Here is a 26,702-nt window from a genome sequence, read left to right on the forward strand (position 1 = left end):
GAATCTCGTAGAGAAGAGAGTTAGAAGCACGCCCTTCATCACATTTTCTAACGATGATTATAAAGCGCCTGACCCTGACCAAGACGACTTGATGGTCATCTCAATCCAGCTAGCCGACTATGCTATAAGCAAGATTTTGGTCAACCAAGGCAGACAAGAAGAAGAAGGAGTTGTGCTTACAACCTTCACGGCTTCCCCCGACCGATTAGCAGATTCCTCTTGCTCAACAAGTTCAACAGCAGCTTTGAAGAAATTCTTCTTTAGATTGTGGGATGCCATAATCTCTGAAAGACAACAAAAAATTTAGCTAGGTTAAAATCAAGTCAAAAACAAACGACAAAAGGAATGCCATATCGAACACCTCAGTACTGAGGTCCTCCCCACCAAGGCAATTGATTATCTTTGAGGAAGGGAGCTGGCGAGGCAAGTCATCAAGAACATTGAGTGCCTCCTGCTCGGCCGGAGTCATATCTGACTGTAACCAGGAAGTCACCCAAGTAGGGTCTTCGGTCTAGTACAAAGAAAATTTTGGTCACTCGTCTTCCCCAAAGAATAGTAGATGGCCAAACTCGGTTAATTCTACCTTAAAAAATTTATCATTGAAGCCCTTGAATGAAAGAGAATAAAGCTCAAATAAGGCTTTCCCTTGCTCGAAGATCGGGGCGACCCAACCGCGTTTCGGAATATGTCAGGTCCAAAAGTAGTGAAGAAAAAGAGCGCGGGTGTAGGTGTGAGGTCCAACACTTAGCAAACGATGGCGAAGGCCTGAATATACCCCTAGTTATTTGGATGCAGTTGGAATGGGGCAATATTTAGAGTACGGAGGACGTCCATTTGAAAAGAGCTAAACGACAGATACACAAACATCTCATGGAACATATAAGCGTAAGCGAAGAAGAAGTCACTCTTACTCCCTCCTTTTCCATGAAACACACGGTCATTCTCCTCACGGGCCATTAACCTAAATAGAGGACCAAAATCCATTGACCGCAACACATAGTTACAATCAGTCCAGTCCGCCAACTGACTCATGTCATGAGACGCTTCAAAAGTAGGTGGAGAACTCACTCACATCATGAGACGCTCAGTCGTAGCCCGCGACAATGGGCAAAGCTCCCACCTGCTTGTTCTCCTCCTTAGCACCCTCCATAATCACCCCTCCATAGACAAAGGTCCACTGACCGTTGAACATAACCTCTTTATTTTCTTCTACAATGGATTCATTACCATCACAACCACCATCCCGCTCGGTTGACTCCATGAAGGAGGAAGAAGACTCCGAGCCCACCGAGAATGAGACCCCATCATTGCCCCACCCGCCCCTTCCCGAAGACTCCTCAGACGAAGAGAGGTTCATGGTAGCCATTTATTACATGAATTAAAAAAAAGACAAATAACACTTTCAAACGTTGGATGAAAATACGTGAAAATTATACAATGGGTCTTTCCTATTTATAGGCAGCAAATGGAGGACCCAAAGATCGTCCTAACTGTTGGATGTAAAGAAATCCAACGGTCTGATTCAAAGACTCCATAACTTCCATCCAGCATGAGAAACGAAAAATCACATCCAACGGTTAAGAACAGCTGACCTTGCACATTCCTATCAACGCATGAAATAGAACCAAACGCCAATGGTAACAATTTCAAAATCAAGGCAACACCCCACCCAAACCATGCACGCTCACCAAACAGTTAGTAAAGTCCCTTGCACATTCCTATCAACGCATGAAATAGAACCAAACGCCAATGGTAACAATTTCAAAATCAAGGCAACACCCCACCCAAACCATGCACGCTCACCAAACAGTTAGTAAAGTCCCTTGCCAAACATGTTCGTCTCGAACTTGGGAGTCTGTGTACTGTATGAACCGACCGATATACGTATACCGGTAGACCACACGATTAATCACCTTTAGAAACGCATTACAACCAAATTAAACGAACGGTCACTTACAACACTCATCGTCGTTAGGTATAAAGACTTTAGATTAACAAAGTAAAAACATACTTAAACAATGTTAGGCTTACACTTATCCAAAGATAAAGACATAGGTGATTACATTTGGCATTTGAGACTTAATTATAACCATTCGATAAGACTAACTTGAATATCAAGAGTACATTTCTCCTCAGAATTTTGAGGAGAATAACAACATATTATAAGAAAGTTAAAGAGTTAATTGAAGGCAACAAACTAGATTAGTATATATGGAAACACATTATTTAAATTGTCACTCAAAACATATCTTAATTACGTTTCCTCACTTCCGCATCAATTTAGTTTTTTTATCAATTTTTGTTTAAATATTTAGTCGAAACATATTCAAAAGTTACACATTCAAGATGAAAAGGAAATAATTTAAAAAATAACCAAGATAGTAAAATAAAATTTATTGTGGATATGGAATTGCTTGATTTGATTTTAACCCACAAATAACACCAATTCAATCAAATCCAAGTTAGTGTAATGAGTGGATTTGATGAAACCTCAATCACAACATTGTCCATAATAAGAACACGAGAAAGAAACTAAAATTTAAAAAGCACAGCAAAACTTCTTGCCGGGGAGGAAGAAATGACAAACTTTGGTATTTTCTCATTGAAATGGTAGACAATAATACAACAACGGTGTAACATTGGTACAATAAAGATATGTCTGTCACTATTTGCTGCACGAGGACCTTCAAACTACTTAATTCATACAGAATATCTTTCCATTATGCCCCAAGAGAAAAGAAGAAACATATGTACAAGGGTTGAGCTTTTATGGAACCCCTCCAGAGGGTCTCACTGTTTTGTGAAAGGCCGTGTATAACATTTGTGAAGGGATAAATCCTGAACTATTGAGCATATATGTAATAGGCCAAGTCAAATAAAAGCCGCATCTTTCTGTTGTTAGTTTTCAAATTTGTATCAATTGTGGGATAAGCTTCAAAAGGAAAGATAAATCCTGCTGTGAAAATTGTGGATTTGAGTTCCCCTGCACCGTCACACTCCCCTCCGTAAAACCCTCCCCATCACCACCCTTTTTTGGCTTTATCATATCTGCAACTGCTTCGGTTATTTCTTTAACCAGATCCACAATTACTCCATCAATTCCCATTAGATGTTGCATGTAAACTGCCTCAGGAACATTGCTGCAATGTCAAATATAATCATGAGCCAAAATGTTACACCAAACACATTCTTTTCTCAAGCAATTAACAAAGGAAAGAGAGTACTAAAAACAAGCATACTTTAATTTGCCGTAAGAAAGGAGGCAGAGCTTGGACTCCTTTATCTTGGTTACTGTAGAAGGATCTCTAAAAATCCCTTTAATTTCTGAGACAATTCCTTCCAATCCATTCTCAACAGAGAGCTTCATGGCCTCCTCCAGTGAGTTTCTTCTCACATCTTCATAGATTTCACATCCTCCATTTGTCAAGAAAAAGACCTGGTTGTTCCCAACAAATTAACCACAACATCAGATCCAGTTAAAGAAATAAAATAATTTCTCAGAACTAAAAAGGCTTAAAGAACTAACAGGGTAGTTGCTTTGCAATTTCCGGATGAGCAAGGCTGCATCTGGCTGGAATGTTGAGAAGATAATAGGTCTATCCTTGGCGTATTCAAACACAACCTGCACCCCACAAATACCAAAGACAATGAGAGATCCAAGTCACCACTTTTGAAATGTAAAACTAAAACAAAACACTCAGTGTCCCCCATAAACACATTTTAGGCTTAAAATAGACTCTCTTAGCGTACCTTTAAGATGGTTTGAAGGACATGGACGAGATAATCTTGCTCATAGACAATGTGATCATCGAACTTCAACTCAATATTAAAACCAATAGCGGGTTCCACCTTCACAAAAGCCTCTTGGAGAGTGCAAAGTGAGTCATCTTGTTCAACATCCCATGGCATTATCTTCCCATCTTTTTTCCTTAGCAAAACCTTTCCCTCATTGCCATGCTCTCTCTGAGGCCCATAAGAAAGAAACTCTGAGAGACTCAGCTCTGTGATCCTCCTTCCAGTTACAGCACCCTGCAAAACACATTAATTTCAACGTAACAAACCCAAAAAACTCGACCCATTGAAAAGAAAAAGAAAGAAATCATCAAAGCTAAGCAAAAACAAAAAAACTCACATTCTCCTCCGAGAAGATGAAATCGTCGTGGAAAATGACGGGGCAATCATCTCTCGTCACCTACAAAAAACGTGCATTTTTTAATTCGTTTTCTTTTTTTTTTCTATAAAAAATGCAACGCGTCAAACAAAAACAAACAAGCAGCCAATCAGTACCGAACAGACGGTCAAAAAAGGGCCGAGAAAGGCAAATTATTTACAGAAAAGCCATCGGGGTAAAATAGGAAAAGAAGAAAAGTAGTTGTTGCGAAACACAAGAAGCGAAAACGGTGCGCGCGGTGGAACATTAAATTATTGCATTGAGTGCAAAAGCAGAAAGAGGAAAATAAAAGAAAAGGTCACCTGAACGTCAAATTCTATGAAATCGAGAGGAAAAGTAGAGGCGGCGTTGAAGGACATAATGGTATTTTCCTTTATGGCTCTCATTCTTCGATCCGAAGATTGCAGAACGTTCATGCCGTTACCCCTGTGGCCGATGACGACGAACTTGGGCATCTTGAAGCCACTCCGAGCAATCTCGACCCCTGCATTAACGATTAAAAGAATGTTAGGAAGAAAAGATGGGAAGAGGAAGAAGAGAAGGAAAGAGATGGAAAGAACCGTTGGGGAAGCGGGAGGAGCAGAGGGCGAGAGAGGCATTCTCGGGGACGTGGTCAAGGGAAGGGACGTCGGTGACATGGACGGCCTTGAGAGCCATTTGGGTGGAAGGAAAGAGAGAAAGGAGGAAGGGGAAAGGGAGGTGGTGATGAGGAGGGCACCGGATGGTTTGTGGGTGATGGTGGTGGTGGTGAAGAACAAGGCATGGTTTGGTCCGCTATTTATTGCTTCCACCTACGCCAAATTCACCCTCCAACGGATCTCCCCACGAATATTCCCCTCCCATCTATATGCTTGGGATATTCCCTTGTCATTTTCCACCCTTTCAATTTCAACCTACACTTTTTCTTTTTCTATATCTATATCTTCAACAAAATATGTCATTATAGATTTTTTACTAATTTATTGGACTAGATTTTCGTCTAATATATTAATAATAATACCATATTTAAATAAAATATTTATATATATCATCCAAATAAGTTCAAAATAATAACTGAAAATTTTGAAACCGAACAATTTTTTTTTATACAAAATTTAAAAACAAACACCTTTTCAACCATTTAAACCACTAAAACAACCAACAATTGTTTTATCTCTTACTACAACTTCCAAAAATAAAGCAATTGACCATGAATACCTTTCAATTCCAACAGACTTTGAAGCTAGCATAAAAAAATCTTGAAACAATATCGGATAACTAGGAATTGGTTCGATCAATTTCCAGCACAAACTGTTCTAGACACCAAAAATGGAAGCCCTATGACCATTTTAAGAGGAAAAGCTATACATCTTTTAATTGGATGATTTTATTTATTTTTTAAATAAAAAAAGTAATTCTTTATTTATGTAATAAAATAAATTATTAAATATTGTTTGTTTAAAAAAAATAAATTTCTAAAATAACACTTGCGTAAAATTATATATATTTTGTAGTGATTGGAAACAATGCTGTGGTGGTGGCGGGTGAGAAGTGGCTGGGTGACAGCTGGGGTATTATGTTATAGTCGTTGACCTGTGACAAGGCAAACTACAAGGTTTTTGAAGAAAATCTGTGGTGGGATCGTCCGAACATTGCGGACTACGGTATTTTATAAGATAGAGGATGAATGAAGAAACATAATTGATCGGGTATGACGTGGTGACACAACAGCATGTAGATAGATAGAGAAAGGTGGGTGGTTATAATTGGATAAGACTACAAAAAGGATTTAGGAATGACTCATGGCTGCCTTTGCCAAACTATTAATTTTATTTAATGATAAAAATTGATGTTGTCTTTGTACTTTTAGGAAAACAAACAAAAAGTTAAAATACGGTGGAAACAATTTGATAAAAAAATTGGAATTTTTTTTGAAAATAATGTATTTTAATTAGTTTGATATAAAATAGAAACATTAGGAAATATCACATTCTATGTTTTTAATCTTTACGAAAATATTTATTAGTATAATTACGTGGTACAAGTAAAAATCTTCTAGATAAACTAGAATTCTCTATAAGTTGAATTGCTGTCTGATTGAGGAGAAGCGGATTGAGCTTCAAGAAAAAGGAAAAGTAGAGAAAGATTCATGTACAAAATAAAGTTAATAAAAAAGTATAAATAGTATAAGTGTGAATAGGAGATATACCTGGATCAATAGACACACATTAAATCGATTAATATTTCATATATGATAATAAGATCAAGAGATAATATGAATAAATTTGGATTGGACTCAAATAAACCTTTATTATAAAAGTTATTGGGTTTGGACTTATTTAGTTTTAAATATATAATTTTGGTTTAATAAATTTTAAATGATTTTTATTTTTATAAAATTAAAGTATACATGAGAGAGTCCGTGTATATATTAATCTCACATGACATTAAAATCGAGTTTTATATTAAAAGTTTTAAATGTACAAAGGTGAACTTCAGGGAAGACAAAGTAAAAAAAATTAAAAATTTTAAGTGGATCTCCCTTTAATTTAAAAATGCAAATGAGATTGGGAAAAAGAATCGAAGATCCGTATTATTAGATTTGTGTGAGAAAAAAAAAATCGCATTCTTTCGTTCAAAATTTTCTTAAAAAAACTGAATTTATATGTGATAGTAGCTCATCCTCTGCAATTATAAAAATAAAATAGACTAAATTCTTATTACAAAGCAAGAGAGGAGGAAAAGATCTAAGAGTTTTTATATCTTGGTATGCATTTAGCTACAGTATGAGCTCCAGATTTAACTGATAACATAGTCCATGTAATTTAATTTGGACAATGAATGAAAAGTGACAATGACTTCCAGATATCCATGATTTAAATTACAATGGAAAAATAGAAGAAGAAATGAGGAAGAATGTGAGGGACTGGGACTAATTAATATATTAAATATTTTACATCTAACTCTCTTAATGTATACACTTCTTCTGAACTTTATCTGAGATGAACAGTTATAGAGATGAACAGTCAGAGAGGGTGTTGAAAGAGAGAGCTCCCAATGCAATTCACATCCTCCGCTTCATGCTCTACCATATCACTCTCAAATGGCTGCCATGCAATGTGCTCTAACTTCTCTTATGGACTCTCAAAACAAACCATATGCCTTCAACAAATCAACATTAGAATTACCTTTCCAGGACGCTTCTTCTTCTTCCAGCAACAATGAGAAATTCTCTTCAAAATCCAAAAAGTACTCCTCTAATTTACACCTCACCATCTTTCAGCCATGGGAAATCATACACCCCAAGTCCCAACTCGAATTCCCATGCATCTCAACAACAATCCTCTTTCTCTCTAATAAAGAACGAAGAAAGAAAGAACGAGCGATTTTTTTCCCTCACACAAACCTTATAATACGGATTCTTAATTTTTTAATGCCATGTATGATTAATGTATACATTGATCATATCACGTAAGCGAAACTTAAACGATCTTTTGTTCAATTTGACGGCAGGCTCTAATTACTTCAATTTTTAAAAAATAAGGATCTAATTAAGATGGCATAAAAAAAAAGGGACTTATTTGACATTTTGGACCAAAATAGGAACAAACCGAGACATTAAACCTATAGTCTTTCATAATTATTCTTTTCCATTTGTTATTTAAAAAACGTTAAAATTAGAAAATGTTAATTTATATAACAAAGATAATAAAGAATTTTAAATGGAAATAATTATAATTTTAAAGCATAAAATTTAATAAATCTATACTTATATATATATATATATATATATATATATATATATATATATATATATATATATATATATATATATATATATATATTATGGGTTTGTTAACGTGCGTATGCCTCTTTTCAGTTGGTACATTTTAACAATGTGTACCGGATTATAGTAGACAAAAATATCATCATATATTATGGATTCTAAGTTTTAAAGTCAAGGATATTTAAATAATTTTCATTCTGAAAACTAAAAAAAAAAAAGAAATCCCCAAACCCTTACTCACCTCTCCCATTCCTATCAATTCTTTCTGTTTCATTTCTCTCACTCCAACTTTTTCTCTGTCATTTTTACTATAGCCCCAATTAAAAAAAATTAGAAAAACTTGCTGTTAAGAAATTTCTTACAAAAAAATGATTTTATAATGAGTTTTCATTTTATAACTTTTGTCTTATCTAATTTTCACAAGCATAATGACATATGAAGGAATTGGTAATTCGCCTGAAAAAAAAAATAAAAAACACTCGCTATTAAACAATTTCTTACAAAAAATGATTTTATAATGAGTTTTCATTTTATAATTTTTGTCTTATCTAATTTTATTTAATTTTCACAAGCATAATGACATCAGAAGGAATTAGTAATTGGCCTGAAGATTTTTTAAGAAATGACGATTCAACATCTGCAGATGATGAAATTAGAGATGTTAGTGAAGATGATGAAATTGAAGAGATCTTGAATGAACCTTTGCCTGAAAGCGAATATGCCAATGACTCAACTCTTTACAAAGGTAAATTGTTTAAGGATGAGTATTTCTAATTTTTTTTTCAATTGGATCTACCATAGGATGATAGAGAAACGGTTGGAGTGAGAGAGATGAAAGAGAAAGGATTGAGAGGAATGAGAGAGGTGAGTAAGGGTTTGGGTTTTTTTTTTNTTTTGTTTTGAGAATGAAAATTATTTAAATATCCTTGACTTTAAAACTTAGAATCTTAATATATGAGGGTATTTTTGTCTACTATAATCCGGTACACATTGTTAAAATGTACCAACTGAAAAATAGGCGTACATATATATATATATATATATATATATATATATATATATATATATATATATATATATATATATATATATATATATACAAACACACACACACATACGGGGTTTGTTAACATACGTAAGCTATATTTTTACAGTTAATACATTTTAGCAAAGTATACCGAGTTTTAGTAGACAAAAATACCCTTATACATTATGGATTCTAAGTTTTAAGGTCAAAGATATTTGAATAATTTTCGTTCTTAAAACTAGAAAGAAAAACAAGAAACCTGCAAACCCTTAGTCACCCTTCTCTCATCCCTCATTCCTCTCAACCATTTCTCTTTTATCACTCTCTGTAACCTTTTCTCTGTCATCCCTATAATAGCCCCAACTGAAAAAAAAAAAATCAGAAACACTCGCATAACCCTAATCCACCTTCCTCATTTATCCAATTTGTTTCTCTCTCATCTTCACCTCTCTCGTCCACACACAGTAACTCGCGACATTGCAATTTGTAGTTCTTGCTCTGTTCGTTCATTTGTTTCCACTTTAATAACAAAATAATTGATGATGTTGATGTTGATTTTTGATTGAAGGGTTGTTATATTTTTTTCCCTTATGATTATTATTAAATTTTGTTTTTAAATTTTAGAATTAGTAGTTTATCTATAGGGAGATTTGATATTTTGACTATTAAGTTGTCCGAAAATATTTTTCAGAAGAGAAAAATAGTTACGTGGAAAGGCGATTCCCGAAAGGGTAAGTCATTGTCCAAAAAATGGATTTCTGAAGTCAGTTCTTAAAAATAATTCTAAAAACATATTTTGCGCTGAAAGCAATACTTTGGAATATACTTTTCACCTTCCTGCATATAACCAACGTCAAAACACAACAAAAAATGAAGCTCATGTACATCGTACTAAATGATTTAACAGGAAAAAATTATTGAAGAGAGTTATGAACATAAAAGAATTTTGTTGTTGTCCACTAGACTTTTCACTCAATTCTGGTTGTGTAATATTGTTCATCACTCCTGATGTCCACTAGACAAACTCGTCTAGGTACCGCTTAATCCAACCAAGTTAAGCCTTAAGTGTTTGAATTATCTTCAAAATATGCAATCAATCAAATCACCTACAAGTCATTAGATGATTACTCTCATAGTGAGGATTTGCTTACAATATAATTCAATCTAATAGACTTTTGAAATTTTCTTTTTTCTTACAAGTGTAACTTTCTAACTCTAAACAACTCTGAGAGTATTCTTGATCTTTCAATGAGGATGATTTTTCTTTATATTCCTTATGTGTCCATCCTTTTTTCCTTCTTAACCAGATATCTTCTCTTTATAAGCGTTTTTTGAGAATTTAGTCGTTAGATGATGCTTGTCTTTGAATTTTAGCTCTTTGTAGCCTGCCTTTATCATAGGTGGTTGTCATAGGTTGAGGTCTACTTGTCAAAGTAGGCTTACTTTTTTAGTACTTTATCAAAAGTAGGTTGTACGAATTCTTTGGCTCGACTTTTGATAAGAAGGTCATTCCATGAATGTCTTCTTTGTCTCTAACTTGTATTTGATAGAGAAGGTGGATGCTTGACTTAGGTAATTTGCATAAAGTAGAGTAGATATTCATACAAGCATATATGTCTGTTTTCCTTTCACTTTTGCTATTTTGAGACATTGTGTTTTTTAATGCGCGTTTAGAACAACTATAAGTATTTTAAAATTTCCTTGCTCAAGCAGCATTTGGTTGTTTAAGCATTCTAGTAGAGATACCTAGTAGATCATGAGAGTTTCATCATTGGATGAAAACTTCGTTTAGCACATGATATCGTTTAGCCTATGCAAGGCTTTTCATAATAGTGCCTTGTTTAATAAATACTCGTTTGATTTAAGAGCGCATTTAGTGAGATATCTTTCAACATCAATTTTTGGAACAATGATTGTATCTTTTAGCACATTTACCAAAAACATCATTTTATATATATCATAGTGAGATCTTGTTTAGCTTTGTTTAGCAAAGTATAGCACAAATGTGTTTAACAAGACTCTCATATAGCTCAATGACGCATTTAGTAGTGAAATCGTTTAGTAGTGCATCTACTTATGTATTAGTGCATTTATTAAAGTTTTTTCTTTCATGGAAAGTCTTTTTATGTAGCGATATGAGTTTTACAAAGGTAATACTTTGTTAATCATCTATTTCGGTCATATTCTTATTTACTAATTCTCAAGTCATGTGAAGATGCTAAACAATCTTGATCTTATCTTAGCAAACTTCCTTTCTTCTTGTAGTACTGATTTATTGTGTAGCACTATCGTTTTGTATTATGTCTCTTCTTAGGAATGAATTGTTTTCTTTTAGGATGAAGATATATTCTTTTATTTTACGAATATTTTATTTGCAATGCGTGATTACTTGATAGATTCTTGCACTCAATGTTTTGTCAGTTTTACTTGGACACTTCTTATGCTTATTGCTTTGTAATTGTATATTTGTAGGCATACTGTATGTAGGCTTCTTCTATGTTTCTATGTTATTTCAGCTTATCTCTTTTGTTGTTTAACAACTTATGTAACTTTAGATGTAACCTTGATTTTTACTTTGATTTGGCTTGACAATATAGATGCTTCTAACCTTAGACGTTTTTCTTTTGGACATCTTTTTTCCGCTAAATGGATAACTAGATGGTTTGCAAAGTCCACTTTCTAGTGTTTAGATGATTTTTCTTTTACAATTATCAGATAATGTCATCGATAAATATATCATCCATAAATATCATCCATAAATATAATGAATAATTGTACTTAATTTATCTATCATTCTAAAAATAACTTTTTTTTCTAATCGACTTAATGAGTCCACTACTAAATTTATTATTATATATTATTTAATAATATTATCTTGAAAATATTTTATCAAGATAATTTTATGAAATATTAATTAAAAAACAATAAACATTTATAACATTTATAAGAAAGTGTGATATTTGAGAAAAACATAATATAATATTTAAAATAAAAGACAACTTATTAGAAGAAATGAGAAGAACAGGGATGGAACTAAAGGTTAATAAATAAAATTGATGTTTTTCTATTTTTACAATTAATTATTTTTAGAATAAAAGTTGTGTATGGAATTAAAAATTCTATACAATAATTTGTTAAGAGATAAAATATGGTCGTAGAGGATTAATAATTTATTTATTAATTTTTCTATTACTTTTGATAGTTAACCATGGATGATTGTTATAGTTTTTTAGAACATTAGTTACTTTCCTTAGTTAGTTTTAATTTTTTTTTTCTACAAATAGTTGAGTAAATTATTTTTCTATACCATATGTTACGGATGTTTCTTTAATTAGTTTTATACTTTCTAGCAAATAATTAAACACAATTATTATCTTACGCATGAATGTGAAACATGATATAAATGTGTAAAATTAACTTATGAAATCTTATGAAATATATGTTAATGAAGTTGAATCTCATTTTCAATTAAAAGGAAAACAAACTGAAAGAAAGACAACACCAATTTCATTCATGTATTTATGAGGTGTCAAAGTTTCATTTTAACATTTTGTCTTTTCACATAATATTAATTGAAAAAAAAAAGTAATGAAAAGGTGGAGAAAAAAATGTATGATTTTAGTATGTCTTCCGTTGTAGCCAAAAAACTGCTCACTGAAAGGAATTAAAAAATAGATTTGAATAGGAGTCTGTCAGACAACCCTGCAACCATCCCCAGCTTGTAAAGTCAGGGAACGATCCTCTACAGCTGGTGATGGGTCTCGTCCAGAAACGAAGCCCACACTGCCGTTAATCACGCTCTGATCACAGGGTAATAATTCATCCACCAGACTTCAGTTCCTGTCTCCTTAGAACTTAAGGATACAGAGGTACGAACCTATAGAACAGATCCTGTTCAAGTAAGGTCGTGACCATGAATGTCAGCTGGTCATTTATAAACGTACTTTCTTTTCATAGCTCTTTCGATGTGGGACTATATTAGCTTTTTTTATCGCGTTTTTTAAACACGACAATAAGATAAGAGGATTTCACTGCTAACTTAGCTGCCCTCCTAGCCTCATCATTTTACACTGCACCCTATTTTTCATTTCACAATTTTTCTATTAACTTCTGCTATCCTTATTTCTTTTTTCTCTTCGCATCTATGGTGTTTTTAATGTCATTTTGATTTTATGTACTTTATTACCATTTATCATTTTATATCATCGCAGTCATATTATTAACCAGTACTATTATACATTAATGATTTTTTTAGAATAATTCCAATCTTCATTTTATGTTTAAAATTAACTGTAAACCATATTTTACATATAACTCCTCCACTAATAATACATCAAATGAATTTTGAAAAGTATCACTAGTATTCTTACTCTTTTTTTCAACGTTTTTCAAAAACAAATAAAAAGACTATTTCTTTCACTCATTCCATATAATTATTAATTTAATTTCATTTTTATTTATCAATTAATTGCGAGCTTTTTCTGATTCTATTTTTTTTTTTTACTTTTAGATTATGAATTACTTTCATAATTGATTTGGTTGACTCCGCGTTGATGATAAATTTTATATACATTTTTCTTCTATGTATTTTTATCTTTGATAAAAAGAAAAAAGTTTGATCTTTCACTTAAGATATGTCTCCTTTCTTTTCCAAAATTTTACTCTCTATTTGATCAAACTTGGCCAGAGGAGGCTTGTAGACCTAAGGAGTGAGGCGACCAATGAGGACGTGGTATTTACGTGTATATTCAATTCATGGGAGATTAATCTCATAAATATTTTTCACTATATTCAACATAATATTAGAGTCTAAATTCTTTTGAGAAAAATATTTTTGTTACCCTTGTCACTACAATTGTTGCTACTAGTGGCAACACTGTCTATCGTCATTGTCGTTGTCACTATCAGAGTTCTAGTTTCAACCAATGACCATATGGTTTTGATCATCTCGGTCAGGTGACCACCGTATAATCATCAGTCGTCCTAAGAATTTTTTACTCAATAGTGTCTTTTTCATTGGTTTTCATTGTCCATTGTCGTTACTTGTTATCGCTCCTCGTATAGGGTTGTCTGTTTCTACGTGTTTTGATGAATAAAAGAGACCATTATTTTGAATAGTCAAATTTTTCACCTTCATTGGCGCGCCATCATTTATGTAGTTCGTTGGGAGGGGAAGTTTGTTTCTATGTGGTCCAATCTAGCCATCCTCTCCCTACAATCATGGTTCAAACCAAAAACAAGGCAAAATTATCAAGACTCACCAAACACAACCAATGCATGTTCCCGTATACTTTATAACCGCAATTATAATTTATGAGCTCTTCCAATTCTATTTTTTTCTTTACTTTCACATTATGGATTACTTTCATAATCTATTTGTTGACTTGCGTTGATGATAAATTTTATGTATATTTTTCTTGGATGTACCTTTAATAAAAAGACTAAAGTTTGATCTCTCACTTAAGATATGTCTCCTTTCTTTTCCAAAATTTTACTCCTTGTTTGATCAAAATTTTAGTGATGTGAGTATTCCTTCTTTTTTTTTTAACAAATTCCTTTTTAAATTTACATAAAATATTTTAATTGGTTGTTGTTTTCTTATATAGAAATTTAACAGTGTCATAAAGTTAGAATTTGTAAAATATTATAAATGAATAATAGATTTTATAAAAGACATTCAAATAATATTTAATAAAATTCTATAACAAAAATTGATTTAAAAAGAAGTTTTTTAACGTGTCATAAAGAACAAATTCTGTGAGAGACATAATTTCTTTTGAGACTGAGTAGATCTGAAATGATAAAAGCCAAAATCTAGAAATTCGTATTACATGTACATAATTTTTTAATCATAGATCTCAACAATAAAACAGCTAATGAGTCGTGTAGATAGTGAAAGCCACTACTTGCAAAATTCCTATTTCTATTTGCATAATTCCAAAATATACATTTTATATAGCTTATTTATATGTAGAATGATGCAGAAATGAATTTATTTTTTAAGCTTTTACTCTCAGCAAGAAATTAAAGCAAAGAAAACTATATCTGAACTGGAATCCTAAGACAGAAAGATACAAAATGAAAAGAGAAAGGGTTGGGTAAAAAGCTTTTTCCTGAAGCCTTTGTTACTCTCAAAACATCAATGTAGAAGTGTTCAAGGGCACCAATCCAATGCTAAATTTTTATTGATGTTATCTTTAAGTTAATTATTATAAAAACCTTTTCATTTGATATTTCTTTTTCATTATAAAATATCTAATAATTTTATAATAATTAAGATTTTTTTAATCCGATCTAAATCATACCACAAATATTTATTTTATTTATCTTTTTTAAATTAAATTAAACTAATGGAAATAATATTTTATGTTTATCAGAAAATTATATTTTTTTTGTCTATCAAAGAATTTATTATATTAAATATATTTTTCTCCTCAAATATAAAACTCACCATATTTCATATAAATTAGTCAAATATTCCACGTTCAACACAATCATTTAACTTATAATTTATAATATATTCATCTATTATATTTCATATTTTCTTATAAATATAGTTTCATAAACAGCATCTTTTTACAAATATATATATATATATATATATATTATAAATATATATATTTATAATTGATTGATGAATGTAAGATTAACCCAACACATTTATTTTATACAAATTTCAATGATATTAAGTTAAATCAACTTTTGATTCACAGAGTATTTCAATATGTAGTTTTTGTCCATGTACAAATTTAACAGCATGTTAATTGGGTATTCTAAGTTTATAAAATTAAACACTTTTAGTTCAAAGAGGACATATTTTTTTCCTAATAAAAATATTAATTTTGTTGTCATAAAAAATATTAAAATTTTTAATTAAACATTATTATTATTATTATTATTGCTACTTTATGTAAATAATGTTTGAAATAGAAAAACATATTAATTTTAGAGAATTGATAAAATTACATATTTTTAGTGTAGCTTGAGCTGACTAAGGAAAACATGAGCAACCTTAAATTGAGCACCCAAGTGCAAGAGCATGAGAGACAAATGTGGCATATAGCAGAGAGAAAAGGTTTTGAGAGAAAGTACACGTAAGTCAGAAACTGAATAGACATGCATGTCATTGTACAAACAAACTCTTCTCTTACCCTACACACAATTTCCTTCTAAGGAAACAAATAAACATTTATTATCATTACTGGAATTAATTAAAATCTATGGGCAATTCAACCAGTTAATTTTATTTTTCCAATTATATTAATCTACCATTCTCATATTTTGAATTCTTTTCCTTTTTCACCAAGAAACCACAACAGCACACTTAGCATGGTTACTGCAACGTGTGTGTGATGCAGGAGTGGGGCAAATTCCGTTGAGATCCGTGTGAGCACGCATTCGTTTTTCGCCGTCGTTCTTTTCCAAACAAGAATATTCTTCTTTTGTGATGTTCTGGGAATTCAACTGAATTTCAATAAAACCCCTCTGTTTGTGTGATTTTCTCTTTCTTCTCTGGGCCCGTGCCTACTGTTTTATGTGACTGGGGACACTAAAAAGCAGAAAATTTGCATTTTGGCTTGGAATTCTCTGAGAGATGGGTAGTAGCTGCCCTTGTTTCGGGTCGAGGAAGAAGGGTAAAGAGAAGAGTGTCAAGAGGCGGGATGAGGAAAACAAGAATCTCAAATCTGTAAAGAACACCAATGATGTCTCTGAAAGTTCTCCAGGTTACTTTTTTCCTAAAGATTCAATCTTTCAAAACGAATTCTTACATTTTTTGCCAATTTTTTTTTAATGGGTTTGGGTTTTAAGTCACCACAGAGGACAGATTGGTTTTTAGGTGATGTTTCTAGTGATTATTGCTTATAGTTCTCATCTCATTTGATTATTATCTTAGGGTGAAAGAAAAAAGGTCTTGGATGAATGTTGTCTTCTTGGAGTATTTCTTATTTGAAAATTGAAGTTCTGATTATGTACACTGCATAAAGCTTAGTACCTTATTCCCAAAATCAATTAAAAACTAAAGGGGGTGTTCAAATTTCATTCCCCCGCCTAAATGCCTTTTTCTGTCTTGCTACTGCGTTGTTTTTCACTCTAGTCTTGGGAAAGCAAAAGCATGCATGTTAAATTCTGGAAGATATTTTTTATGGCGAAATTTTGTGAAGTGATTGTCACTAGTCTGAGAGTATATGCTTCATGTGATATGCTTTCTTTTAGGCCTCTCGTAAACTTGATGAAGTGATTTGCTTCGTGTGGACTGATTATAGATAGTTTTTCGTGGTAATTGAACATATAGATAGATGTCCTGAGTTTTTCTTGGCTTAGTTTGATTTTGTTTAGCAATTCTTTGACATGACAATTTTACAAAGATTATCACTTGTTTATAAGCTACTGAAGGAAAGCTCTGCAATTAATTTTGAGTGGTTATTTTTTAAGACAATTTTATATCTTCAATGCATCTCTTTAGAAAAAAGTATATAGAGACTTTCACTTTTAAAAGTTAATATTAAACCACCTAGATATGTAGGCACATATATAATTAGTCCAGATTACTCAATAGGAACTTGTGTCTTTGGAGTGCCTAAGTTTCACATTGAGCATTATGCTTGTGTAAAAAAAGTTGTTATAGTATTAAAAGCGAGATCTCTTTCTATTGTCTTTTGCTTTACTTGTATACTCTAGTGATCATAACTTGGTTTTATACAGGGAATGGACCAGAGGAAAACCCAGTAGAGGAGGGCGAAAGTTCTCATAAGGCCCGGATATTTACCTTCCGAGAGCTTGCAACAGCAACAAAAAGTTTTAGAGATGAAACCTTTATTGGACAAGGTGGATTTGGCATTGTTTACAAGGGAATAATTCGGGAAAATCAGGTATAACATGATGGATCGATTTTCTGTGTGCCTGTTTCTTCATTTACAATACCCATCAGTATGCTACATTGCTGTGCAATATAGTTCTTTAAACAAGCTACTGGACTTGATCAGGTTGTAGCTGTTAAAAGACTTGATACTACAGGTGTTCAAGGGGAGAAAGAATTTCTGGTGGAAGTTCTCATGCTTTCCCTTCTACGCCATCCCAACCTTGTTAGCATGATTGGGTACTGTGCGGAAGGAGATCAACGTCTTCTTGTGTATGAGTACATGGCTTTGGGATCCCTAGAATCTCATCTTCATGGTATAATACTATAAAGCAACCTTTTTCTTCAATGCCAAATTGTAATCAGTTACTAGTTACTCCATGTATCTTTTTCCTGCCATCTTTTCTGCCCATGAATTGGAGGAAATTATGTAAAGCCTTAGAGTTTATTACTATCTGAGGGGATTGTACATGATTTACTGAGCTGAAGAGGGTTGCTACTAATTAGTTCAATAAGGCCATGTTTAGTATCACATGTTAATGCTTTATAGCTTAACGTAACTACTGCTGTATCTTGTCTGTTCTTGACGTGCGACTTTATTCACCAAAAGTACATTTAGATCTTTGTATCTTTAATATTTGTTTATGGTTATCTGCAGATGTTTCTCCTGATGAAGAGCCACTTGATTGGAATACCAGAATGATTATAGCTTGTGGATCAGCAAAAGGGCTACATTATCTCCACGACGAAGCAAAGCCTTCAGTTATATACAGGGATCTTAAAGCATCCAATATACTATTGGATGAAGATTTCCATCCAAAACTTTCTGATTTCGGGCTCGCAAAATTTGGTCCAACCGGAGATCAATCATATGTTGCCACAAGGGTCATGGGAACACAAGGTTACTGTGCCCCTGAATATGCCACTAGTGGAAAATTAACGAAGAGATCTGACATATACAGTTTTGGGGTTGTGTTACTGGAACTAATTACTGGACGCAAAGCATATGATGATAAGCGTGGCCCTGAAAAGCTTCTGGTAGACTGGGTAAATTCCTATATTGATTATATTTTGTTCCATTTCTGGCCAATGATGAATGACACAAAACGTTACTTTCTCCTTTTTCTCTAAGTTGAATAATATTCATCAGATTAATTAGCTTTTTGGATTTGCTCTGTTTGCATTTCCTTGGAATGCTATCTTCACTCTTTAAGGAATCACAATTTGAGAAAACATAATGGTTTGGTTGACTATGAGAGAACATAAGACTTAAACAGTGAAGGTTGTTTTTTCCTAACATATGTAGGCACGTCCAATGCTGAGAGACAAAAGGAGTTTCCCAAGATTGGTAGATCCAGGGCTTAAAGGGAAGTACCCAGGATCATGTCTAGCGATGGTGATTGAATTGACAGCCATGTGTCTTCGTGAAGAGCCACGTCAACGGCCTAATGCAGGTGATATAGTGGCAGCTCTGGAATTCTTGTCATCCAAGCAATATTCCCCAAAAGTGTTGAACACAGTCAACAACAGAACTGAGATGGAGAGTGGAGAGACCCCAAATGAAACAAGAGCCATTTTGCCAAAAGAATCAGTGAGAGAGCGAGCTGTTGCAGAAGCCAAGCTTTGGGGGGAGACATGGAGGCAGAGACGACAAAGTGAGCAAAACAGTCCTAAGGAACCCCACATAGGGTTGTGATTCAACATGATGCCATAGTTGGCCATCTTTTTTTCTTAAATAGTGCTGTTTTGGCACTTGTGAACTTGAGGCTCAATTTCACATGCTTTGACATGAGGTTTCAGATTACATGGTTGCTCTTGCTTTTCTACTCTGAGAAATATGATACATTAGTAGTATTTCTATGTTTTAACAAAAATAAATAGCAAAAATAGATTGGATTGCTGAATTTTCCTTGTGTGTATCATGTACTAGACATTTAAGCTAGAGTAGAAATTACTGCTGTCAACTGTTTGGTAGTCTTTATAGAAACCTTTATACATATGGACATATGGCTCATTCAATCTTATCACATGAAAAAGTTCAAGTATATATAGCAGGTATATATTACTTAATATTTTGGTTCTGTTTGGTTGAAAATTAGTAACTTCGTAAATACACAAAATGCTATATATATTCTAATCACAAATAATATTAGTAATGTTGTCATCCGTTTAAAAATTTTCAGTACTCATAAATATTTTTAATTATTTTAAAATTAGTACGAATAATTTTTTCCTTTTAGTTTATTATTATAATATTTATCTTAATTTTTATTGTCATAGGATCCCAAAGAACGTGTCGAGTTTGTGGTATGCGTTCGAGAGAAAAATAAATATTTTTGACACCAATTAAATTATCTAATTCAAACATAAATTAAATTGTTGAACAAATAATTAAATTAATAAAAATAGTTGTAAGGAAGGGGTTGAAATTTGGGTGTCAACCTATTAATTCCTATATATGGATTAGTACTATTTCTACCTTTATTATTTGATTAAAAAATTATTTAAATGTGTAACTATTTATAAATATATCTTTTCTCAAATGAGTGACAATTTCATACCATTAAGTACAATTTAAACTCGTTCATATATTTTGATTATTTTGCCATTTATCTCTTATAAATAAGTTTTTCTTTATATATATATATATATATATATATATATATATATATATATATATATATATATCACATTATCATATGTTTTTTTTAATGTCTCAATAGGTCCTTATTTTCGTTCAAAATTTCAAATAGGTCCCTTTCTTTTTCGGTGTCTCAATTAAGTCCTTATTTTCTTAAAATTGAATCAAATAGGACATTTCCGTCAAATTGAGATGACGCAGTTAAGAAGAGTATCTTGACCGTGTAGTTTTTCATTACATAAATGTAACTGAATTGTATTTTTTTAATGTTTAAATTAAAAAAATGAAGTATACTCTGTATATTTTGTTTTTTAATTCGAAAATTAAAAAAATACAATTCAATCACATTTTTAATGCCACGTAATAAAAAACTACACTGTATATCCTTCTTAACGGCGTCATCTCAATTTGACAGAAAGACCCTATTTGATTTAATTTTACAAAAATAAGGACTCAGTTGAGACGTCGAGAAAGAAAATGACCTATTTAAAATTCTGGACGAAAATAGAGACTTATTGAAATATTAAACCTATTTTTTTTTAATCCGATTACCATATAAAGTGCTAATGCTAATCATATTACATACTTTTTATATATTAATATTTTTCTAAAAATGAAAATTATTTTCAGATTAGAATCAATCGAAGAAGAACAAAGGAAATAAATTATATTGAGATTATCTAACAACCAATAAATGAAATATACAATCATAATATAAGTTAAAAAATAAAAATAAAATACTAAAAATACACGTCATTAATGCTCAAGTTCATTCATGTCAAATAAATGTGGTACACTCTTTCCTTTTTCATCAACACGTTAAGCATTTTGAAGTTACGTTAATGGTTATAAACATATGAATTATTTAGAAAGTTACCAAACCTTGATTTGTGTAGTTTTGGATTTGTTGGATAGTGTACTTGTGGCTTTACAAGTTTAATTGCCGAATTAGAATTTTCTTCTTGAAAATTATATAATTTTCGTTCATAATCTTTCCGGAAAGAGTATTTTTCTTTTTTAACTCACCACCATAACTAAGGCATAGAAGTTTGATTGCTTTAATTAATTAATTATAGGAAATGCCTTTTGTTTTTTTAAATGTGAAATGGATTAAATTGTTTTCTTCATGTTTTGTTGTTATTAAACAAAGCAGGCAAAAGTTGATACGTTTGTTGTACCAAAAAATGAGAAATTTATGGTACAAGTCAATATAATAGTTAATCACAACTCAGACAACCATTAACATTGATATTTTTCTGAGTCACATTGAAAAGCGTGTGAAGTTTACTTGGTCTTGTGAGCTAAGAAAAGAAAACACGAGATCCTATTGGAGGTTATGATAACTGCCAATAAAGCAAAGGACCCACGTTCTAATTTTCTTATTAGGTGAACATTTGTATGCATGATATGCTCTTATTTTAATGGCAAAAAATTAAGAGCCATTGTTTTCTGAGCTTAGAATTTAAATACAAGGATGGTGTTAGTGAGAAGAGATTCATGATTGGTGGCATGTCCGTAGACAGTGAACGTTGGGGTCTCATCATGTCTGTTCAATCGTTTGCAATGAACAACAATGGAATTGTTTGTGATCTTCAGTCTCCAATAACCCACTGGTCACTACAAGAATGGAACTAACTATTTTTATATTTTTTTCAAAATATTCTTACAAATTTTTGACTTTTTTTTTCAACCAAGTTACTTTTAGGTTTAATATCTATTTTAATCCATCTAATTTGTAGGATTTGTTTAAAGTTGTTCTTTCTTTTTTTAAAAGTTCACTAACATCTTACTTTTCACAAAAACGGTGCACGTTAGTTTTTTTTATTTACGATGTTAAAAAGACTAACAGCAGAGTTGCCTACCTGATGAAACCTGAATGAGTTGTACAATTTATTATTACTTGGCATTCTCGGTTTTCCCCATTTTCATGGTTGAACCTTCGCTTTCCCTCGCTCTCAATTCCCTCTTCCTCTGAGCCTCTTCCCGCTTCTCTCTCCTCCCTTTGCCGCCACACACCGTCTCCCTCCTTTTTGTCAAGCCCCAACACCACCCTTCCCTCCTTTACGCCAAATGCAAATCCTCCGATGACATCGACACCTCTTTCTTCGACAATATCAACAAATTGGAAGACATTGACTTCAACTCCCCGGATTAGGGATTAGGGTTTGGGAAAAGGGGATTAGGGATTAAGGTTTGGGAAAAGGGAGAAAAGGAGATTAAGGTTTGGGAAGCAGCGCGCAATTATGGATTTCACAATGGAGAAGAAGGAATCAAAGAACAACAACTCCAATAACCCCGAAAATGCTCATCAAACGTTAGATTCTTCTTCTCAGTTAGCGTCGACACTCTAGCAACAAAGAAACCAAAGAACAACAATCTCATGAACTCAAAGCCAGTCTTCACCCTCTGAAGATTTCTCTCCCTCACTTTAATTTTTTTTGTTTCTTGGCAATTGAATTACAGTGTAATTGGTTAATGATGACGATGATTACAGTGATTGAAGAAGATGAAGAAGTGTGATAAAGCTTTTGAGTGGAAAGGGGACTGTCACGTGGCAATCTCTTATTGGCTGAACTTGCCAACTAATTAGACTAATTGGATATGTCATTTAATTTTGGCCAGTTGAGCAATTCTGCTGTTAGTTTTTTAACGTCGTAAGCAAAAAGGATCAACTTAAACTATTTTTGCAAAAAGTAGGATGTTAATGAACTTTTGAATAGACCCTACAAATCAAGGGACCAAAATAGGCATTAAACCTTACTTTTATTTTGACTTCTTTTTTTTCTTTTTTTCCTACCTTTTCATTTTCTTTGTCTTCTTTCCTCGTGGAGATAATACCACAACTTTCATTAGAATATATCGATCCATAATACTTAAACGTCTATGGAAGAATTGAGAAAAGCTTATAACTTGATAGAGATGAAAAGGTTATGAAAGTGTATTATATGACCGTGATCAGTCATGGACCGACATTTGTATGTCAAGCAACAAAACATTTGGTCAGAATATTAATAAGATTAGTTGTCAAAAGTAATTAGGTTAACCCTAAACCAGTTATGGGTACATGGACCGTAATTGGGTCAACCCTAATAAGAAACTAATCACAAAAGTTTATAAATACAGGTTTGACATTCAGGTAGTTTGTTACTTTTATGACACATTTATGACAAAACTATTCAAACAAACACTAACTTAAACACTTTTCCATGTGGCACCCAAAGGAGCTGAATCTAAGAACTAAACTGTGTACAAGAAGAATTAATCTCGACTTCATAACGAAACATAAATACAAAAACATTTTAAAATATTATATATATAAAAAATGTTAACCTCAATGTTATCCTAAGTTTCAACAATAGAAAAAGAAAACTAAAAAATACTTATTCTTCATACATAAAAGATATAGAAAATACATAAGAAAATTTTATTAATCTTTATGTTGTTGTAATTATATAATAGAAACTCTAGTATATTTCTATCAAATGCATAAAAGTAAAACTATAATAAAATATTTGTATTCTGTTTAAAAATCCGTAATAAAATTATGCAATAAAAAATACTTTCACATTATATAGTTGACTTTTTTTACATAATAAAAATGAAAAAGGTTGGTTAGTAAATATAAAATGCAAAGAATATAGTAGGCAAAAAACAAGTGGGCACTAATAAACCGTTACGTTATGATTTTATGTAGTGTAAAGTATTCATTATTTTCAGTACGCTCCATATGTAATAATTAGAAAATTTAATTTTAAGTATTTAAATATAAAGACCATGTTATTTTAATATTAAAATAACTAAAAAGTATAAATATAAATTTTATTAAGAGTCTTTTTATTTCATAAGAAAATCAAAAAGTGTTTAGGTGATTACGAACTATCTTTCTTCATTCTTTTTTTTTTTCGAGTTTTAATACCTAAGTTATCCTTTTGAAGATCAGAAAGTGTCTAAGTGATCATGACAACAAGATCTTTATTTTTATCCAATCAGTTTTTTCAAAAGATTAAGTTAGTTTCTACTCTTTTTCTCGAGCCGTATTTTTTTCCTTGCATGCGAACAATCTTCTGTTGCATGTGTCTTCCAACATTCTAGTATGTTCCCTATTGATCAATGGTTCTAATCATGTATCCTAATCATGATTTCATGGTGTGTAGATGCACATAGAGCTCTTTAAGATGAGGAAGCAGTTTCAAGTCCTTTCAAGCATGTTTTAGCTTCTATCAGGTAAAGGAAGTTAAATGTTTTGTTTCTAAAGTCTTGTAACTTTGATAATTTGTTTTAATGAGCTCTAATTGAAGTAAAATTGATTTTGTATGGTGTTAAGTAGGTAGCTTGCTAAAATATTATTATATGGTAGTATGAGTGCTTGAAATTAAATTATAGTGTGTTATCTGAGTTGGAAGAGTATTGTTGTGAATATTGGTTAATTCTTACTTGTTTTGATCACTGAGATGATATACTAAGGTTATAATTGGTTGGAATATGCTACTACATCTTGATGTAGTCAATAGGTAGAGTTTTGGGCTAGTTTATGGTCTATTTTTGGGGTTTTGACAAGTGAAGATATAAAAGAGTTGGTTTGGGAAGAAATTGAATGTTTGTGGTCTGTTTTTGAGTCATTTGTGACTTGTTTAACCACTTAGATCAATTAAATATGGTTTGTAACATGTAGAATTTGAGTTGTGAGCTTTTCAGTTGTTAGTTTGATTTGGTTGATGTCATTCCTTATCAATTAATAAAATTGGTACTCAATTTCAGTTATAAACATGTTTTTTGAATCAATTATAGTGTCAAGGATATCAATTTGGTCATTTGGATAGGTCTAGGGTACAACCAAATTAGAAAATCAAATTGTTGTCATCTGGTATAGTGTTGAGCGACCTTGTTTGGAGTTGAGTGCTTCCAAAACTAAGAGCCTTGGGTTCTAGGACGTCGAGCGCCACTTTGGACGTTGCGCGCCACGAAGTTACGTAAACTTTTCAATCCTCGACAAAGCTGTCAAATTATCTCCTTCGAAAAGTTTTCCTATAACACTATTCAACCCCCTCCTTCTAGTGTTTTTTTAGGTATTTTAGACTTTAAATGAGTCGGTGGAGTTAAAGAAGTAGATTAAAGAGTTATTTGAGAAACAATTTATCAAACCAAACATATCACCGTGGGAAGCATCAATGTTGCTAGTAAAGAAGAAAAATGGAAGCTTTAGGCCGTGTGTGGACTATAGGAAATTGAACAAGTTAATCATCACGAATAAGTATCCTTTACTAATAATAGATGACTTGATGGATCAGTTGCATGGAGTGGTGGTGTTTTCCAAGTTAGATCTGTGGTAGGGTATCACTAAATTCTAGTAAAAGCAGGTGATGTGCATAAAATTGCCTCTAGGCCCAGATATAAGCACTATGAGTTTGTGGTTATGCCTTTTGGTGTGACTATCGCTCCTGCCTTGTTTATGGATTATATGAAAAAGATCTTTCAGAATTTTCTAGATAAGTTTGTGGTAGTCTTTATAGAAGACATTCTTATCTACTCCAGTACTTGTGAGGAGCATGAGGAACACTTAAGGATAATGCTTGGAATCTAAAGAGAAGTTGTATGCCAAGCTATCAAAGTGTGAGTTCTAGATGGAAAAGATCCAGTTTCTATAGCACGTGAATCAACACAGGGTATATCAATTGATGTGCTCTAATTGAAGTAAAATTGATTTGGTATGGTGTTTAGTAGATAACGTACTGAAATACTATTATATTGTAGTATAAGTGCTTGAAATTAAATTATATGTGTGTTATCTGAGTTGGAAGAATATTATTGTGAATGTTGGTTAATTGTTACTTGTTTTGATAACTTGAGATGATTAATGTTATAATTGGTTGGAATCTGCTATTGCATCTTGATGTAATCAATAACTAGAGTTTTAGGCTAGTTTCTAGTCTATTTTTGGAGTTTTGACAGATGAAAATATAAAAGAGTTGGTTTGGGAAGAAACCAAATGTTTAAGGTTTGTTTTTAAGTCATGTTTGACTTGTTTAGCCACTTAGATCACTAAAATCTGGTTTGTAACATGTAGAATTTTAGTTATGAGCTTTTGAGTTATTAGCTTGATCTGGTGGATGTCATTCTTGATCAATTAATCAAATTGGTACTCAATTTCAGTTATAAACATGTTTTTGAATCGAGTATAATGTCAAAGAAACCAATTTGGTCATTTGGATAGGTTTAGGGTGCAACCAAATCAGAAAACCA

General features: G+C 32.2%; 2 protein-coding genes across 2 annotated transcripts; one reads left to right on the forward strand and one right to left on the reverse strand.

Annotated features, from left to right (window-relative positions):
* Positions 1-2,576: 2,576 nt before the first annotated feature.
* On the reverse strand, positions 2,577-4,973 carry LOC106758596 (glycerophosphodiester phosphodiesterase GDPD1, chloroplastic). The gene is made up of 7 exons (XM_014641524.2): positions 4,732-4,973; positions 4,474-4,655; positions 4,133-4,192; positions 3,751-4,029; positions 3,527-3,622; positions 3,240-3,436; positions 2,577-3,140 (listed from the first exon to the last, which is right to left on the reverse strand). The coding sequence occupies exons 1-7, from the start codon at positions 4,826-4,828 to the stop codon at positions 2,906-2,908; spliced, it is 1,146 nt and encodes a 381-aa protein (XP_014497010.1). The 5' UTR covers positions 4,829-4,973; the 3' UTR covers positions 2,577-2,905.
* Positions 4,974-16,259: 11,286 nt separating this feature from the next.
* Positions 16,260-19,721, forward strand: LOC106758819 (probable serine/threonine-protein kinase PBL7). The gene is made up of 5 exons (XM_014641807.2): positions 16,260-16,688; positions 17,668-17,834; positions 17,949-18,138; positions 18,480-18,868; positions 19,128-19,721. Exons 1-5 carry the CDS (start codon positions 16,559-16,561, stop codon positions 19,515-19,517), a joined length of 1,266 nt encoding a protein of 421 aa, XP_014497293.1. The 5' UTR covers positions 16,260-16,558; the 3' UTR covers positions 19,518-19,721.
* Positions 19,722-26,702: the final 6,981 nt, after the last annotated feature.

Source organism: Vigna radiata, chromosome 4 (genome assembly GCF_000741045.1).
Source record: "Vigna radiata var. radiata cultivar VC1973A chromosome 4, Vradiata_ver6, whole genome shotgun sequence".
In the NCBI taxonomy this organism is placed as follows: domain Eukaryota; kingdom Viridiplantae; phylum Streptophyta; class Magnoliopsida; order Fabales; family Fabaceae; genus Vigna; species Vigna radiata.

Bases quoted from the DNA above. Each gene is read 5' to 3' on its own strand.
- LOC106758596 (XM_014641524.2), bottom strand. From the start codon at position 4,828: ATGGCTCTCAAGGCCGTCCATGTCACCGACGTCCCTTCCCTTGACCAC. The intron at 4,656-4,731 runs GTTCTTTCCATC...TCGTTAATGCAG, and splicing joins CTCCTCCCGCTTCCCCAACG to GGGTCGAGATTGCTCGGAGT. The intron at 4,193-4,473 runs GTGACCTTTTCT...CGTTTTTTGTAG, and splicing joins TCATAGAATTTGACGTTCAG to GTGACGAGAGATGATTGCCC.
- LOC106758819 (XM_014641807.2), top strand. From the start codon at position 16,559: ATGGGTAGTAGCTGCCCTTGTTTCGGGTCGAGGAAGAAGGGTAAAGAG. The intron at 16,689-17,667 runs GTTACTTTTTTC...GGTTTTATACAG, and splicing joins TGTCTCTGAAAGTTCTCCAG to GGAATGGACCAGAGGAAAAC. The intron at 18,869-19,127 runs GTAAATTCCTAT...TAACATATGTAG, and splicing joins AAAAGCTTCTGGTAGACTGG to GCACGTCCAATGCTGAGAGA.